The 17494-nt window shown below is 42.1% G+C and overlaps 4 protein-coding genes and 2 non-coding genes across 6 annotated transcripts; 3 read left to right on the top strand and 3 right to left on the bottom strand.

Annotated features, from left to right (window-relative positions):
• Positions 1–238: 238 nt before the first annotated feature.
• LOC106341979 (LRR receptor-like serine/threonine-protein kinase FLS2) lies at positions 239–3270 on the bottom strand. Its single transcript, XM_013780745.1, has one exon. The coding sequence runs from the start codon at positions 3069–3071 to the stop codon at positions 345–347; it is 2727 nt and encodes a 908-aa protein (XP_013636199.1). The 5' UTR covers positions 3072–3270; the 3' UTR covers positions 239–344.
• Positions 3271–3989: 719 nt separating this feature from the next.
• Positions 3990–4063, bottom strand: TRNAT-AGU. The gene has a single exon. It is a non-coding gene; the product is annotated as a tRNA-Thr (tRNA).
• A 143-nt stretch (positions 4064–4206) lies between these two features.
• LOC106342320 (translation initiation factor eIF-2B subunit epsilon-like) lies at positions 4207–6722 on the top strand. The gene has a single exon (XM_013781209.1). The coding sequence runs from the start codon at positions 4321–4323 to the stop codon at positions 6496–6498; it is 2178 nt and encodes a 725-aa protein (XP_013636663.1). The 5' UTR covers positions 4207–4320; the 3' UTR covers positions 6499–6722.
• Positions 6723–7167: 445 nt separating this feature from the next.
• Positions 7168–8271, top strand: LOC106339790 (putative phosphatidylinositol N-acetylglucosaminyltransferase subunit C). The gene has a single exon (XM_013778663.1). It carries the CDS (start codon positions 7272–7274, stop codon positions 8199–8201), a length of 930 nt encoding a protein of 309 aa, XP_013634117.1. The 5' UTR covers positions 7168–7271; the 3' UTR covers positions 8202–8271.
• A 543-nt stretch (positions 8272–8814) lies between these two features.
• On the top strand, positions 8815–8898 carry TRNAL-CAA. Its single transcript has one exon. It is a non-coding gene; the product is annotated as a tRNA-Leu (tRNA).
• A 20-nt stretch (positions 8899–8918) lies between these two features.
• Positions 8919–10091, bottom strand: LOC106341060 (RING-H2 finger protein ATL38). Its single transcript, XM_013779876.1, has one exon. The coding sequence runs from the start codon at positions 9945–9947 to the stop codon at positions 9006–9008; it is 942 nt and encodes a 313-aa protein (XP_013635330.1). The 5' UTR covers positions 9948–10091; the 3' UTR covers positions 8919–9005.
• Between the last annotated feature and the right edge of the window lie 7403 nt (positions 10092–17494).

Below are 17494 nucleotides of genomic sequence, written 5' to 3'. Positions count from 1 at the left end.
CAGGATCTCGGAGCCAGTTGGGGGTAGACTCTCTCTCATACAAGGTTCCTGCCTATGCGACAGACTTGTACATTCCTTTCATAGCGTTTGGCTCCTCTGCTGAAAGTAAGTCTTCAGATTTCTTCAAGATCTTCACTTTTCATGCTCTAGACCAAGTTGGCAAATCTACAAAAAAAATTCTGAAAATGTCATTGTTTATCCGATTGATTTGTCTTCAGTGGCCAAGTTCCTGTAAGTGGATACAACTTGATCAGCTTAGAGCTGATAATTTTATTATTATTTGGGAATCATCAGGTACATTATCTTCGTAAGCCACTTCTTAGTACCACTACCGTATGTTGTTACTACAACATTCTCCTATTAACGTCTTGCGGACATTTTTTAGGAAGTGGTTTCCCACAGAGTAACTCATTTCCAATGTAAACGGACGGATCTTCAAACTTCAGAAGCATCGGTATCCTCCCTTCCAGCTTATTGTACGATAGATTCAGCTTCTGCAGAGAAGATATCGCTGCCAAGCTCTCAGGAATGGCACCAGACAACCTGTTCCTCGATAGATCAAGCGTCTCCAACCGACCAAGTTTCGAAATCCCCCCGGGAATCCTTCCCGCCATGGAGTTTCTTGATAAATTCAAGATCCGGAGGTAAGAGAGGTCCAAGATCTCCGCTGGGATTTCTCCGCTCAAGTTGTTTCCAGAAAGATTTATGCTGTTGACAGTCTCTTGGTATTTACGAGCTCTTGTGACGACGAAGACAAGGTTCTGAAACACCTCGAAGTTTGTTGTTCCGCGAGCAATGGCTGTGAGGTTGCTGATGCATTTTGGAACCGGGCCTGAGACTTTGTTTCCCGAGAGATCAAGAATGTGTAGATTGGGAGCCCTGCAGAGACCATCTGGGATTTGACCGTCTAAGGAGTTACTTTGGAGGCGAAGCATGAAGAGAGAAGACAGCTTACTCAGCCACGACGGCACTTTCCCTGTCAGCTTGTTTCCTCCGAGATCAATGTTTGTAAGACCAGAGCAGTTCTGAAGCGTGTCTGGGATTCTACCTTGTAAAGCATTCTGGTTCAGAAGCAAAACGCTGAGAGAAGGTAACACGCCGAGAGAGGCTGGTATCTCGCCTGATAAGCTGTTCTCAGAGGCGTCGATTCCGTAAAGCATGAAGGAACGGTGCCAGCAGTTTGGGAAGCTACCGGAGAAACGGTTGTTTCTTAGTGAGAGGATCTGGAGTCCGGAGACTTCGCATAGAGACGATGGGATTGATCCGGTGAAGCTGTTGTGAAAGAGGTATAGCTTTTCCATTCTCGGCATCAAGACGTTAATGTTGAGTGGAAGAGGACCTGAGAAGTTGTTCTCGTAAAGACGAAGCTCTGTTGCTTTTGTTTTCCAGAGAGGGAAAGGGCCTTGGAAGCTGTTGGAGCTTAAGTCGATGGTGTTTAAATTAGGGAACGCAAGGTTTTGAGGTAATGTGCCTTTGATTCTGTTGTCTGCTAGAATCAGGTACGTTACATTGGAAGCTATACCGGAGAACCAGCTGTGTGGTATTGTGTCTGCAATACCAGTGTTCCTGAGTGTGACAGAGTTGAGTTTGGTTTGTACTTGAAGCCACATTGGGAACTTAGGGCCGATCTGGCAGTTCTCGATGTTGATCAGCTCCAGTCTGAAAGGAGGAACCCATGTGGACGGCACCTTAAAGACGAGAGATCTGTTTGGTTCAGTTGTTAGACGGAGGCTTTTCAGGCTTCTGAGATTGGCGAAATGAGACTTCAGGAGAACACCTTCCCATGTGTTGGCCATCAAGTCTAGATCCACAAGCTCCGCAAGCTTCCCCAAGGTTTCCGGGATGTTCCCGTTCATGGCGTTGAAAGAAAGATCAAGTTTCTTGAGTGACAACATGTTTCCTATCGAAGAAGGGATCGAACCCGTGAAGGAGTTGGATGAAAGATCAAGAATCTGTAGATTCCTCAACGCTCCGAGAGACTCAGGCAATGTCCCAGCTATCTTGTTGGAGCTGAGATCGAGAAAGACCAAGCTGTTGTATTTGTTTTTGGAAGAGGCGTCTAGAAAGCCGTTGACTTGACCGTTGAGTTCGTTTGCAGAGAGGTCTAGATACTTCAGTTGAGGAAGCTCTCCAAGAACCGATGGAACTTCTCCCGTGAGTCCAAGATTATTAGACAGATCTAATGTCTCTAGAAGCTTCAAGTTCTTGAATCCGGAAGGAATTGATCCCTGGAGGAAGTCCCATCTGAGGAATAGCTTTCTCAGGCTGGTGAGATCAAAGAGCCAGTTGGGTATGGGCGAGCTGAGAGAGTTTTCAGACAAGTCAAGAACTTCAAGGAGCTTCAGATTTGCAGATGAAGACAAGGAGAGAGGTAAGTTCTTGAGCTCAGAGTTGAATAAATGCAACTCCTTCAGCTTCGTGAGTCTAATGAAGTCCTGTAACCAGGTTTCACCGGCGCCGCTTAGATTCACATACCCCATGTTGAGGTAAGTCAGTGAAGAAGGCAGCCACTTGAGGTCGCTTGCGCGCAAAGCAAACGGACCAGAGTCACTAAACGACTCAGCGTACAGGTCAAGAAACTCCAGCTTCGACAAGCTCCCAAGACTCGCGGGAACTTCACCGGAAAACGATGAGGAAGAAAGATTCAAATACCTCAGAGTAACGATGTGTCCGATGAACTCAGGGATCACCAGGCCGTTGAAGTCGTTTGAACTCAAGTCAAGGTAGCTCAAGAACTTGAGACGGGTCAGAGACTGATGGATCTTACCCCGCAAGCAACCTCTTTTATACTCATCGGAGTTCACTGCTTGACTCGGGTTTCTGAGATCAATATTGACGACGTGGCCGGTCCGGGCGTCGCAGAGAACACCAGTCCAGTTGCAGCAGTCTTGTCCGGACCAAGAAGAGAGCCGACCGGAAAGATCGGTAAGTGATTGTTTGAAGGTGAGAAGAGCTTGTCTCTCGGTGGATATGCATTTGGGAGTAGATGCTGATCCGGAATCAAAACTATTGAGAAGAAAGATGAGAATAAAAGAGGAGAAGAAGAAGCTTGGCTTGAGTTTGAGGTCCATACTTGAGCTATGTTTTGTTTGTTTGTTTGGTTTCTTTTGTCAAAACGTTTATATAGACGTTGAACCGCAGACGTATTAGACCAGCATTTTGTATAATACACAAACCGATTCATGTGCGTATTTTTCTACGCCTATATCTGTATCAGATACGAACGCGGTTTATATTGTAATGTAGTATTATTTAAATATGAATATGGACACGTGAAAAATGGCTGGCGTGCATCGAGCTTAGTGCAATTAGATATTTGATCATTACATGGCTCGTGGTGGTGTTTTGTGGGACGACCACTCTTGTGGATTCATACTAGAGCTTTTAGATATTTTTTGGGATCTTGTCTACTATACTCATGCTTAACCGAAGCAATTCCCCCAAATGGGCTTCTTAAGCCCATAAAAATATTTGTAACATTTTTGGGTGTCTCTCTATGGACTTTTAAAGGCATCCAAGTGTTACCCTCGCGATGATATGTTACTCGTTAATTACATTGACACCGGCTTGTGCAGACAGAAGAAGCGGATGGGTTTTCACAATTGTGGTTTCAACCGCCATTACACGCATGTCATTTAGCTGCTTATATATTCTTCAAGTACCATCTTCTACTTATGACATCCATTTACGCATCATTCATGAACCTGTAATTATCCTTTTCTATCAAAACTATAATCCAGTCCAGCGTGGATTGGAACATAGTGTCTATTATGTCTCAGCACATACCACTCAATAGCCAAAACATTAACGAAATCTCTGTAATGAAGAACTCTAGTTGTCTGTAATAAAGACTCTTGAATCTTGGTTATAGTGTATTATTAAGGGTAAAGGGGTCCTCCTTTTTGTCAATAATAAATTTTTTGAGGCGTTAATATATTGTCTCTGAAAGTTGTATGCAATGCAAAAAAAATCCAAAAATATAAATATATTGCTTTCATTGAGAGTTGAACTCAAGACCTCCCGCTTACTAAACGGGTGCTCTAACCAACTGAGCTATGAAAGCATTTGGTTGTGGAATCATTAGACCATATGACGTTTATTACTATGTCTTTAAATACTTTAGCCGTGAAAATGCATAAAATGATAAATTTGCAAATAGGACCTTGACATTTCTCAAAAAGAGCACATTTAACCCTCATCTCTCTATTCGAGCTTCAGTTTTTATCACTAGACTCGGGGAGGGTTTTAGGTTTTCATCGAATCACCGCGAGAATCTCCAATCGAATCGAACAGTGAGAGAGGCGATATCGGATTCAAGAGATGGGTGCTCAGAAGAAAGGCGGCGCTAGAGTTTCCGACGACTCCGAGGAGCAGAGCCGTCAACGTCTCCAAGCCATCCTCCTCGCCGACAGCTTCACCACCAAGTTCCGTCCCGTAACCCTAGAACGCCCCAAGGTACTCTTACCCCTCGTAAACGTCCCGATGATCGATTACACCTTGGCCTGGCTCGAATCCGCCGGAATCGAGGAGGTTTTCGTCTTCTGCTGCGCTCACTCGACGCAAATCATCGATTACCTCGAAACCTCCGAGTGGCGCACGCACCCGAACTTGGTAGTGAGGACGATCGAATCTCACAAATCGATCAGCGCCGGAGACGCCTTGCGTTACATCTACGAGCAGCAGACGGAGACGTCTCAGATCCAAGGCGACTTCGTCCTCGTCAGCGGAGACACCGTGAGCAACATGCCGCTCGCGGATTTGATTCAAGAACATAGGGAGAGGAAGAAGAGAGACGAGAAAGCCATCATGACGATGGTTATCAAGAAGTCGAAACCTTCCTTGATCACGCATCAGTCGAGGCTAGGGACTGATCAGCTCTTCATCGCCGTTGATCCGTTAACGAAGCAGCTTCTTCATTACGAGGAGGATAAGGTTGATCACGCGAGAGGGAGTGTTTGCTTGGATAAGTCGTTGATGGAGAGCAATCCATCTGTTTTGCTGTATAACGATATGCAGGATTGTTACATTGATATATGTTCTCCTGAGGTGCTTAGTCTCTTTGAGGATAACTTTGATTATCAGCATTTGCGGCGTCATTTTGTGAAAGGTGTGCTTGTTGATGATATCATGGGGTATAAGATCTTCACTCATGAGATTGGCTCGAGTTATGCTGCTAGGGTTGATAATTTTCGAAGCTATGATACTGTTAGTAAGGATATAATCCAGAGGTGGACGTACCCCTATGTGCCGGATATCAATTTCGGTGGGAACCGTCCTGTAAAGCTTGGGAGACAAGGGATATACAGGGCTTGTGATGTGGTTCAGTCGCGTTCTGCTGATGTTGGGGCTTCCACTGTGGTTGGATACGGGACAAAGATTGGGAATGGGGATAGGATCTTGAACTCGGTTATTGGGAATGGATGTTCTATTGGGTCGAACGTGGTGATTGAAGGGTCTTACATTTGGAACAATGTTACGATTGAAGATGGGTGTGAGATAAGGAACGCTATTGTCTGTGATGGTGTGAGAATCAGAGCAGGGGCGGTTTTGGAGCCTGGTGTTGTTCTGTCTTTCAAGGTTGTGGTTGGGAGGGACTTTGTTGTACCTGCGTATTCAAAGGTTTCGTTGCTTCAACAGCCGATGAAGGAAGACAGTGATGAGGAGCTGGAATATGCTGACAGTGGCAGCGGGACTGCAGATCGTTTGTCAGGTTTAAGTTTGGAAATGGAGTCCAAGGGGTCTGAGCTTGGTCCTGATGGAGCAGGTTACATATGGGAAGTGTGTGAAGGGGCTCACGATGAGGAGTGGAAGCATTCTGTTGCTCCAATCCCTGAGGATAAACTCGCTGAGATCACTCAGGCCATGGATGATTATGATGACATGGAGGACGAAAGTGTTGTCCCGACTTCTGGAGAGTTGAAATCTGATGCTGATAGTATCAACACTGATGTGAATGATCCGGGTGATGACTATGGTTACTTTGAGAAAGAAGTTGAAGGTACCTTCTTAAGGGCCGTTGAGGAGGGTATCAAAGTGGAACTTGGAGTTTTGGAGATTAACTCACTCAGGTTGTCATACAACATGGAATCAGCGGATTGTGCTGGAGCAATATTCTACTCTATGATGAAACTGGCTGTTGATACTCCACATAGCTCTGCTAGTGAGCTATACAAAACCGCCTCGAGTATCATTGCGAAGTGGAAGGGACTTCTTGGGTTCTATGTAAAGCAAACCGATGAACAAATAGAAGTGATGATGAAGTTTGAAGAGATGTGTCAGGAAACTGCCAAGGAGTTGGGCCCTTTGTTTGCTCAGATTCTGCATGTTCTGTATGAGAAAGATGTGGTGCAGGAAGATGCGATAATGAGATGGGCTGAAGAGAAAGCGGGCGCTGACGAAGCTGACAAAGTTTACCTGCAGCAGTGTGAGACGTTCATACAGTGGCTCAAGGAAGCATCTGAGGAGGAAGATGAAGACGATGATGAAGAAGAAGACTGAACCGATAATTGATTATTCCGTTTGAAAGCCTCATATTTTGATTGATCACTTACGTTTTGAGTTTTGAGAGATGCTCTGCTTTAATCAACAACCTTATTTTATATATTTCTTCTGTTTAGTGAGATACTGTCTCAGCCATCGAGTTTACAGATCTGCTTGACATGTATTTTGACTAGATCTCATGTTTAGCTATCTTTTCTCGACTAAAACAATCAATGCTTATTCTTAAAACTTGATCGAAGCAACATGAGTTAACCGATAATTCTCAGTTAATAACACCTTTTCTGTATACTAATGTAACAGGGAAAACACCCAAAGCTTACTTGTATTTATACTCTAAGCTGTACTTAATGCTATTGACATACCAACCCAAGTATCAGAATCCACACAAAAAGCATATAATCAATGAAACATCTCAACTTTTATGAGTATCTCCTATTAGAACAACAAGACCTTAGGAAGGTAGTAGTTGTCTAGGTACCTTTTACGGTTACCAGACTGAAATTCACATAACCTTTAAACAGTATTATCTGAAAATAAAGCCTACCTAATGGGTTTAGCTTGTAAAGGCCCGTTGTGTTTGGACCCACAAATGCATAAGAATCTGAATTAGTCTAAGCTAAGACAGAACACGAACAGATGTTAAAGCTTTATTTCAAATAACTCCCCTATACTTTCTCTTATTACAAAACGCGACACAAATACGCAAGTTCTTCTTTTCTTCCTCTCCATTAATCGCTTCTTCGACACACGCTCACTGGAGAATCCCCCAAATGGACAATTACCTCGCCGGAAACTCTCCTCCTCCTCCTCCTCCTCCTCCCAGACCCAAATGGCGCAAAGTAGCCTACGGAGGGATGCAGATCGGATACGACGACAACTACACCGACGAAACCTTCCTCGAGGAAATGGTAATGAACGCCAACGTCGTCCGCCGCGACTTACTCAAAGTGATGAAAGACTCAGTCTCAATCTCCCAATACCTCTGCATCGTCGCCCTCGTCGTCCTCGTCTGGTTCCACACTCTCCAATCATCTCTCGACGAAAGCTCCCTCCTCCTCCTCGATCTCTCCCTCCTAGCGCTAGGCTTCTTGGTCCTCCTCCTAACCGAAGAGAAAATGCTCTCTCTGCGCCTCCTCCTGCGCTACGTAATCAACATCACGTTCTTCACTACAGGACTCTACGTGTTAGCTCCTGTCTACCAGACGCTGACGAGATCGATAAGCTCCGATTCGATCTGGGCCGTGACTGTGTCCCTCCTCTTGCTCCATCTCTTCTTGCACGATTACTCCGGGTCCACGATCAGAGCCCCCGGAGCGTTGAAGAGCCCGAGTTTGACGAGCTGTATATCGGTTAACGCTTCGGTTGTTGCGTCGGTGTTTGTCGCTTCGAGGCTTCCTTCGAGGGGACATGTGTTCGCTGTGATGCTCTTCTCGCTCCAAGTGTTTCTGTTTGCTCCGCTTGTTGCTTACTGCATCAAGAAGTTCTCGTTTGGGTTGCATTTGGGCTTCTCGTTTGCGTTGATGGGTTTGACGCTCTACTCTGTTTATGCGCTGCATAGTCTCTTCTTTGTTCTGTTTCTTGTGCTTGTGGTTGTTGTTAATGTTGTGTGCCCTTATTGGTTGATAAGGATGCAGGAGTATAAGTTTGAGATTAATGGTCCTTGGGATGAGGCTAAGCTTTGTTTTGATATTACTGATTGATTAATTTTTTTTGTAGCTAAACATTGTTTTGATATTATTCTTTTGTAGTTTGTATGAGTGATATTTAATAGACTTGGTGCCATGGTTTGTTCCTGTTAAGATTCTTTAGATTGAATCTAGTCAGATTTGCAAATTGATTGAAGAACAAACTAGACACGAAAGCTTGTTTACTCGGACTTCCTCAAATGTGAGGGAGTATTATTCTCACTGGGTCTGGTAGCAATCCACTAGAACCGCTCAAGAACTTGAGCTCTGATCTTGACAATTGAGTTTTCTCTTTATTTCTCTCTTGGCTAGCAGATATGTTAGTGTCTCATATCAAATCTCAGTTTAAAAAACGACGAGGAGGATATGGCTTTTTATATCTCAGCCATTTACATATACACTCTTAGGTGTTTCGAGTCGGCACTTAACACAAGTTTAAACCCTCTCCTTCACTCAGCATGTTCCACACACCAAAGATAGATCATAAGATGTTGTTACACTTTTCTACAGTTCCCATACTGATAGATTGATTAGTTTTCATGAGAATTGTATGCGCTTGACATTTTGCATCAGTTGAAGGTTAAGAACGTAGATTACAATTAACATATCATCATCAACACTCACAAATGTCAGGATGGCCTAGTGGTCTAAGGCGCCAGACTCAAGTTCTGGTCTTCGAAAGAGGGCGTGGGTTCAAATCCCACTTCTGACATTTAATATTTCCATTTGTTTTCCTTTTTTCTCTAAAATTGTCATGTTCAAATACAAATGGCAGCAAACAAAATGTTGCAACAAAAACACACTTAAAAGTTGGCATTCTTACACTAGGTCATCTGGTCGGAGTTCTCTAGATGACTGCTCACTGTTCGGCGGAGCCACCACATCTCCTGCCAACCATACACGAAGATGATCAGTGAAGGAGAGAGTCATCGAATGTATCCGCCGATGGTTATTGTAGTTACACCATTGTTCTGAGAAGACACTCCTCTGGCTTCTGCTTCCGACACTTCTGCTTCTGTACAAACCACACGAGCTTCTCACCAGCGTCTTCTTTATCAGTCTCCTCCGTACACCATCTGGTAACCGGAGTGTAAACCGGTCCAAATTCTCCACCGGTTCAGCCACACAATGTCCGGTCGAATGAGATCTCGATAATGATATATCAGAGACTCGGCAATGGGGCAATCTCATCGACCTAGACCGAAGTGGTCTGCTTCTATTAGTCCACATCATACTTTCAGACAAACGCGCTTCTGTAGTATCTACAACTCCTAGTTCAGGATCCGGGTCGCTTCCCTGACCCTGTTGGAAGACAAGATCCACACGGCAGAGTGGACACGTGGAGTGATCAGAGAGCCAGACACTTACGCAATCAGCATGATACACGTGACAACAATTAGGCATCAAACTCAGCCTATCATCGTCTTGGAACTCACAAAGACACACCACACACTCGACCCCGCCTTTACCAATCCTCTGCTCCTTCACCTCAGAGTATAGAAACGTCTGAAACGATTCCACGATCGCTGCGTCGATCCCACGCCTCGTCGTACCCCTCCTCACGGTCCGGAGTTCATGTTCGGGGTGTGTAGACAGGTTTACGGATTGCTCGTCCGTGTAAAACCTGCGAGCGGTCCAGCGATAGCAAACCGAAGCCAAACCCACGATGAAGATGGAGAAGGTTAGAGCCGTTACCACCATGATGGCTAGGTCGCTTTCATTTGTCTCGAATCCTGGCTGTGGCATATCGTCCGCCGGCATATCTACTGCTTCGAGATAGTTTAACAATTCATTTTTTATTTTCTTTTTCTAGATTTATAGATAAACAAAATTACGAGGGCTCAAAACTTGTGGCTACTCGATTTTTATATCAAACATTGCATATAGTGAATAAGTTGATATGCAAAAACAAAATTAGTTTGGCATAAACCAAATTGTAAAAGAATACAAAATCTTCTTAAATTGATGTATAATGATGACTAATGAGATATTTATTACCTACTGTGTTGTAAAAGAATGCAAAATCTTCTTAAAGTTTATATAGTATCTGTTTGACCAATTTGTTGGTTTCTGTATAAATCTTCGAGTAATTCCTCAAACCATTGAATATCTTAGGAAATGCCAACTGTCAATAAAGATTCAAGAAAAAAAAATTGAATTTTCTCAAACATGAAATTTCCTGGGGGTAAATTTAATTTAATTAGGTATCAACCACTCCTCTAGTGACACGTGACACTTATTACATACGGTAATGATTGATATGGATAACATAGTAACGTATTCGTAAACATGATCTTTTCGTAATCATGCACGATATATTACAAAATAGTCATATAATAAAAATTATTAATAATTAACTTTATTTTGTAATCTATATGTATAATTTATTTTAAATAATATTATGTTATTTTAATTATATTTGTAATTTAAATATATAATATCATGTCGATTTGGTCATCAGTTAGATATACTCTATTTGTTCCTAAAAAATCCATATTCTAGTTTTTTCACACATTTCAATAAAACACATTAATTTTGCATAATTTTTTGTGTTTATATTCTTTCCACAATTTTAAGTTAATAAAAAATCAATTAGTGCAATTAAGATTTTTGAAGTTTGCAATTAGTTAATAAAACATGCATTGAAAATGTAAAAAATAAATCTTTTAAAAATAATTTTTTTTTCTAGAATATGTATCTTTAAGGAACGGAGGGAGTATTAGATTGTGTTTACTTCTCTTAAATTAAGTATAATATTTTTGTGCTGAAATAGATTAAAATTTTGATAATTTTGTTTTATTTTCATTTAAACTTTTGATATTGGTATAAGAATTTGGATTTATAAGTTTATATTGAGTTATATTGTGGGTTATATTGAGTTACACATATTTCTTCGTATTGAATACTAGCCAATATATGTTTTACTCTTTTTTCTTAATCATCAATTCCTGAATAAATATTGTACTATAATTTTCCCAAAATACATTTCGAAATTTGACATCCCCTATATATATTAAAAGAAAAGCATTTATCATTTATGTGTTCACACTATATTTGCCACGTGGCATCTTCACATGGATTTCAATTTGAGTATGCTTACGTGTCGGTTTCACAGTCATTTAACAATTAATGCGTTCACACACTACAAGAAAACAGCGATATTCTGACGGACATTCCGACGGAAAATGAAATCCTCGGAATATACCGACGGGATTCCGAGGAAACTACAGTCCGTCGGAATATTCCGAGGAAAAATCTGTTCCTCGAAAAAAACCGATGAATTCCGAGGAAATATTATAGCCGTTGGAGAGCCGTTGGGGGATTTTACAAAATTCCGAGGAAATTCCGACGAACTAGTTTTGTCCGTCGGAATTCCGTCGGAATTTCCTCGGTATGTCGGCAGGATTTAAACTATAAATACAAGCACTCCTCTTCCTCTTCATTCACTTCATATCTTCATCCTCCCTCTTACTCTATTTACACACGAATTTGATTCATAAAAAATATGTCTTCTTCAAATTATTTTCGTTCTTGGATCGATCGACCTCATTTGGATCCGAACACGAGATTGCTTACGGAAGAATACCAACGAGGTATAACTGAATTCATGGGGTTAGTTCACCGACAACCGGAAGCAAAAACAGGTATGTTAAGATGTCCTTGCTCTAATTGTAAAAATAGAAAGATTATTAAAGAGTGGGATGTTTGGACTCATCTATATTTGAGTGGGATTACACGAAGTTACAAAATTTGGTATCATCATGGGGAAACTGATTATGAACATGGTAGTACTAGCGAACCTCAGCCAGCGGTTAGATTAGAAGAACCAATTAGAACAGATGTAGATTATGGTGTAGGTACTGAGCAGATGGTAAATGATCATTTTAGAGGGGAAGATTTACCCAATGCAGAAGCTAGGAGATTTTATGATATGTTGGATGCTGGAAAGCAACCATTATACGAAGGTTGCAGAGATGTTCATTCAGCTTTATCATCTGCTACAAGATTGATGGGCATTAAAACAGATTATAATTTGGCTGAAGACTGTGTGGATGCGATTGCTGATTTTGTAAAAGGTATTCTACCCGAGGATAATGTAGCTCCTGGTTCATACTACGAGGTTCAGAAACTCGTAGCTGGTCTTGGTTTATCGTATCAGGTAATAGATGTATGCAGCGACAACTGCATGATTTATTGGAGGGCGGATGAACAGCGGGTTACATGCAAATTTTGTGGAAAGCCTCATTATAAAGATACGAGTGGAAGAGTTCCAGTGCCATATAAAAGGATGTGGTATTTACCTTTGACGGAAAGGTTGCAGAGGTTGTATCTATCTGAACGCACAGCGCAACCAATGAGATGGCATGCGGAGCACTCAACAGATGGTGAGATCAGACATCCTTCAGATGCAAAAGCGTGGAAGCATTTCCAATCAAAGTATCCCGACTTTGCGTATGAAAGAAGAAATGTCTACCTTGGATTATGTACTGATGGTTTTAGTCCGTTTGGCAAGAGTGGAAGACAATATTCTCTATGGCCCGTCATTCTTACACCATACAACCTCCCCCCAAACTTGTGCTTGCGACGAGAGTTTTTGTTTCTCTCGATTCTCGTTCCCGGACCAGAGCATCCTAAGAGATCACTTGATGTGTTTCTTCAGCCACTAATATATGAGTTGCAACAACTATGGGCTCAAGGTGCTGAAACATACGATGTTTCGTGTAAAGAAAACTTTCAAATGCGGACAGTACTAATGTGGACAATAAGTGATTTTCCAGCATATGATATGTTGTCTGGATGGACAACGCATGGAAGGATATCATGTCCATATTGTCAAGATAACACTGATGCTTTCCAACTAAAACACGGAAGGAAAACGTGTTGGTTTGACTGTCACAGGAGATTCCTACCACCTGATCATCCATATCGTAGGAGTAGGAATTTGTTTACGAAGAACAAGAGGGTGTTTGACAGTCCACCTCCGGAAATTTGTGGGAAAGATTTGAAGATACAACTAAGAGATTTTGGTGCAGAAAGGACGCCAGAAGTCGGTGGACATGAGCGTTTTCCGGTAGATGCTGTTGGAGAACTACATAACTGGCACAAAAAAAGTATTTTCTGGGATCTGCCATACTGGGAGGATCATCTGCTAAGGCATAATTTAGATGTCATGCATATTGAGAAGAACTTTTTTGACAATCTCATGAACACGATCCTTAATGTTCAAGGTAAAACAAAGGATAATTTGAAGTCAAGACTGGATTTAGTCGATATATGTGCTCGTTCAGAACTTCATGTTGATGAAAATGGTAGGGCTCCTTTTCCCATATACCGACTTGATGCAGAGGGAAAAGATGCGTTCTTTGATTGGATTTCAAACGATGTGGAATTTCCAGACGGTTACGCATCAAATTTGCGTAACTGTATCGACAGAAAGGAAGGAAAGTTTACTGGCTTGAAAAACCACGATTGCCATGTAATGATGCAGCGCCTCCTTCCGTTCGCCTTCAAGGAACTATTACCACAAAATGTTCATGAAGCAATTGCAGGGATAAGTGGTTTCTTCCGCGATTTATGCACGAGATCAGTGACTCTTGAAGGTATTGAAAATTTGAAGACTAACATAGCCGTGATTCAGTGCAACCTTGAGAAGATATTTCCTCCCTCATTTTTTGATGTTATGGAGCATCTTGTTATTCACCTGGCAAGAGAATTGGAACTTGGTGGTCCTGTGCAGTATAGATGGATGTATCTGTATGAGCGGTATATGTTCCATTTGAAGAAGATGGTGAAAAATTTAAGTAGGGTGGAAGGTTCTATAGTCGCACAGATGATCAATGAAGAAACTTCAAACTTTGCCGAGTACTACTTTCCAGCAGAAGTTCAGACCAAAAACAGAAGACCTGCTCGGCATGATGATAGAGGCGAACGGGCAACATATCATGTTACGGTTCCAGACATTTTCACAGACGTTGGACGACTTAGCGGAAAACCAAAGGACCGTCGACTTACTGAGCAGGAGCGCAGTAATTTGCAAACATATTTGCTCACCAACTGCGAAGACGTTCTTCAATATGAGAGGTAAATAAATGAGCTTACAAATTTTTATTTTAACAAGTTGAAATTTAAATCTTAATTAATTACATTATTGTCATCATATACAGGATTTTCATGGCAGAAAAGCGGTTCGAGTATAGATACGCCACAGAGGACGAACTAGAAGAAATGAAGCAGAGAGAATTTACTGGATGGATGTTTACTTATGTGAGTGCTTTAAACAAATTAAAATATATTTTATCACATATTTATACTAATTCACATTTATTGATATAACATATATATATATGTGCTATTAATAGGTGTCTGCTGGTTTGGCCAGAGGTGAAACATTTGACGATTGGATACGTGAGATGGTCGTTGGACCAAACTTTGTTGTGAAGTCATATCCGAGATTTTGTACTCGAGGATATGCATTCACAACTCAGAAGAGGAGACGTTCGAGTACGACTTATGATGATGGCGTTTGTTCTGCATCAGGAGATGATGTATACTACGGACACATACATGAGATTTTGGAAATCAAGTATTTGGGCATGGTTGGATTGCGCTGTACTGTTTTCTATTGTGATTGGCACGACAACACCCCAGATCGAGGTGTGAGAACAGATGCATTTGGTGTTACATCAGTAAATTCGAGGCGAAAGCTGCAATATTATGATCCTTTCATTCTTGCTTCCCAGGCCGATCAGGTAATTAAATGTTAATTATTCAGAATGATTCATCATCATGTGTATTAATTTATAATTTTTCTAAATGTTACAGGTTTGTTATATCAAGTACCCCCGGGTAAGGAACAGAGATGATCCATGGGTTACTGTTACAAGACTCAACCCGAGAGGCCGAGTTCAGGGAAGTTCTGAGCTGGAAGACCCACTACAACCAAGCACATCCGGCAACTGTAGTGCAGCAGAAAATTTAGCTGGAGTTGGCCTTGTAGTCGATTTAACCGACTTTGGAGAGGAAGCCGTCGTTCACGTAGAGGATGAACCAGTAATTGGAGAGTTTCACCAAGATCCAGATTCAGATTCATCTAGTGATGATGACTCGGAAACAGAATATCATTGATTTTTTTTATTTTTTTTAAAGAAATACCGAGGAAATTCCGAGGAACACTTGATATAACCTCTTTCCTCGAATAATAGTTATTTGGTTTATCTAGCAAGGCAAAGCTGAATACGAATTAAAAACTACTCAGAACACAACCAAATAAAACGAAGAAACCATGTAAAAGAAATACAAACTCATAATTAAGAAACCCAAAAAAAAACTCAGTTCAAAATTAACAGAAAATAAGACCATAAAACGTTAGAATAGAAAAGAAAATAAAATAGCCGGTGATAGCTCCTACTCCTCGTCTCCTGCTCCAGATGTTCCGCATCATTGGGTCTCTTGGACCTCTTTCTTACCCTGTGTGTACCACTCGAACCCGAACCAGAGCTGGATGGAGAGTTGTCCCGATGAACTACATCATCCTTTTGGCAACGACACGGCCTGATACGTGAAATGGCAGCCCAGATCTTGTGTAGCATGTCGTTGTTTGTCTTTATGCTCTGATCTCTCCAATGTTGTTGCTGGCGCGAAGTGGCGTTCGGTGGAAGCTCTTGCAGCTTGTACTGGCTGGAGTCTGATGGGAGTAGCTGATGGGGTTGTGAATCATCTGGAATGGCTTGTGCAGCCTCATCTTCTCCTTCTTCATCAACCACGCCCTTGCCTTTGGTCTGATATTTTGGCGTGAAGAAGGATGGCTTGTCTACTAGTGCGGTAGCAGGGGGTAGGAACTCAACTGCAGCCTCTGAAAGTAGAGAAGTGAGACCGATCTGAGGTAGGTGGCAGTAGAGTGTTTTCTTCGCTCGGTCCTGGAATACGTAGACGTAAGGACCATCCCGATCGATCCTCGAGTGGGGACCAGCTATGAACTCCTTACTTACTAGAGAAATGACATCCAGGTAGTTCCAAGCAATGTTGTTCGATCTGTCCAGTGCTACCTCCTGGTTCTTGCAGTCTACACCCACATGTCTAAGGATCCGAGTAATCACTGCACCAAATCCACATGCATTGCTCTTGGATTTGGTTACTTTCCCCTTGTATCCTGCTAAGTTTGCGGCCAGCACCGCTCCCATGTTGAAGGCAGTAGCAGGTGGGAATGTAGAGTTTCCAAATGCCGGTAGCAAATGCCTCACACCTTGGTACAGGAGGCACAACTCCCATTGCGTGACTGATGCGGCTGTGGTTGTCCCGTATAGCAATGAGCCAATGAGGCGTGTCGCATATCTCAGTACTGGGCTCCGGATAAGTGACTCCTTTGCCTGAGAAGATCTATAAACCCATGTGCCAATCGTTTCCCAGAAGTTCAACAGCTCTGAAGTCCAATAAAGACCATATGTCCTCTCCCCCGCACTCAATCCAAATAGTCCGCAGAGGTCTGTGAAAGATACCTCATAGTATACTTTCTGCACTACGAATGCCAGAAAACCTTCCTCATGCCTATCATCGGGACGGGTGACGTATGCGGATGCTATGAACTGGCGTACCAACTCCGGATAAGTGGGTTCCTTGAGGTTGCATAGTTGGCCTAGACCCATGTTCTGGAACAGTCCTTCAATGTCTGCTTGGATTCCCAATATTGTCATCGTCTCAGGACATGCTAGTTGTGTAGCCGGAACGGCTACCTTCTTCATGTTGTTGTAGTGGGTGGTATCAGACTTATCCCACTTCTTTGGCCTTTGCTTCTCCAGCTGTGACGAACCCGCTTCTTGTGTGTTTTTCTTTGCTGATGTTTTCGTGCGCTTCATTCTCTACAAAATAGAATCATTGCTCTCAACATGGTTATAATCAATTAAGAACTCAAAGCAACATGAAAATGAAAAGCGAAATCGAGTTGTGATAAAAAAAAAAACAAATTGAAAAAAATTCTCAATCCCTAAATAATCTCAAATCCTGTTCCAAACTCGTTAATCACAGACAATTGTGTTCTATTCCATGTTTAAACATCTGTTTCATGCATATTTGATCAAGGAATCAACACGGAAATAAGAAATTCACAAAACCCAAAAAATTGCTCAAGAACACGATTTCAGAATGTGGAGATTCGCGGAGTATACCTGTCTTAGGGTGAAAACGAGTGTAGGAATCAGGTAGAGCTCAAAAAATCAAGTGGAATGGAGCCCAAAATTGTTCAAATCGGATGATTATAGAGAGAGAAAGAGGGGGGGCGAATTATAGGGGAAATCAGAGGGGATGAGAGTTCT

This window comes from Brassica oleracea, chromosome C4, assembly GCF_000695525.1.
Source record: "Brassica oleracea var. oleracea cultivar TO1000 chromosome C4, BOL, whole genome shotgun sequence".
Classification (NCBI taxonomy): Eukaryota; Viridiplantae; Streptophyta; class Magnoliopsida; order Brassicales; family Brassicaceae; genus Brassica; species Brassica oleracea.
This window is presented reverse-complemented; position numbering and strand designations above follow the sequence as displayed.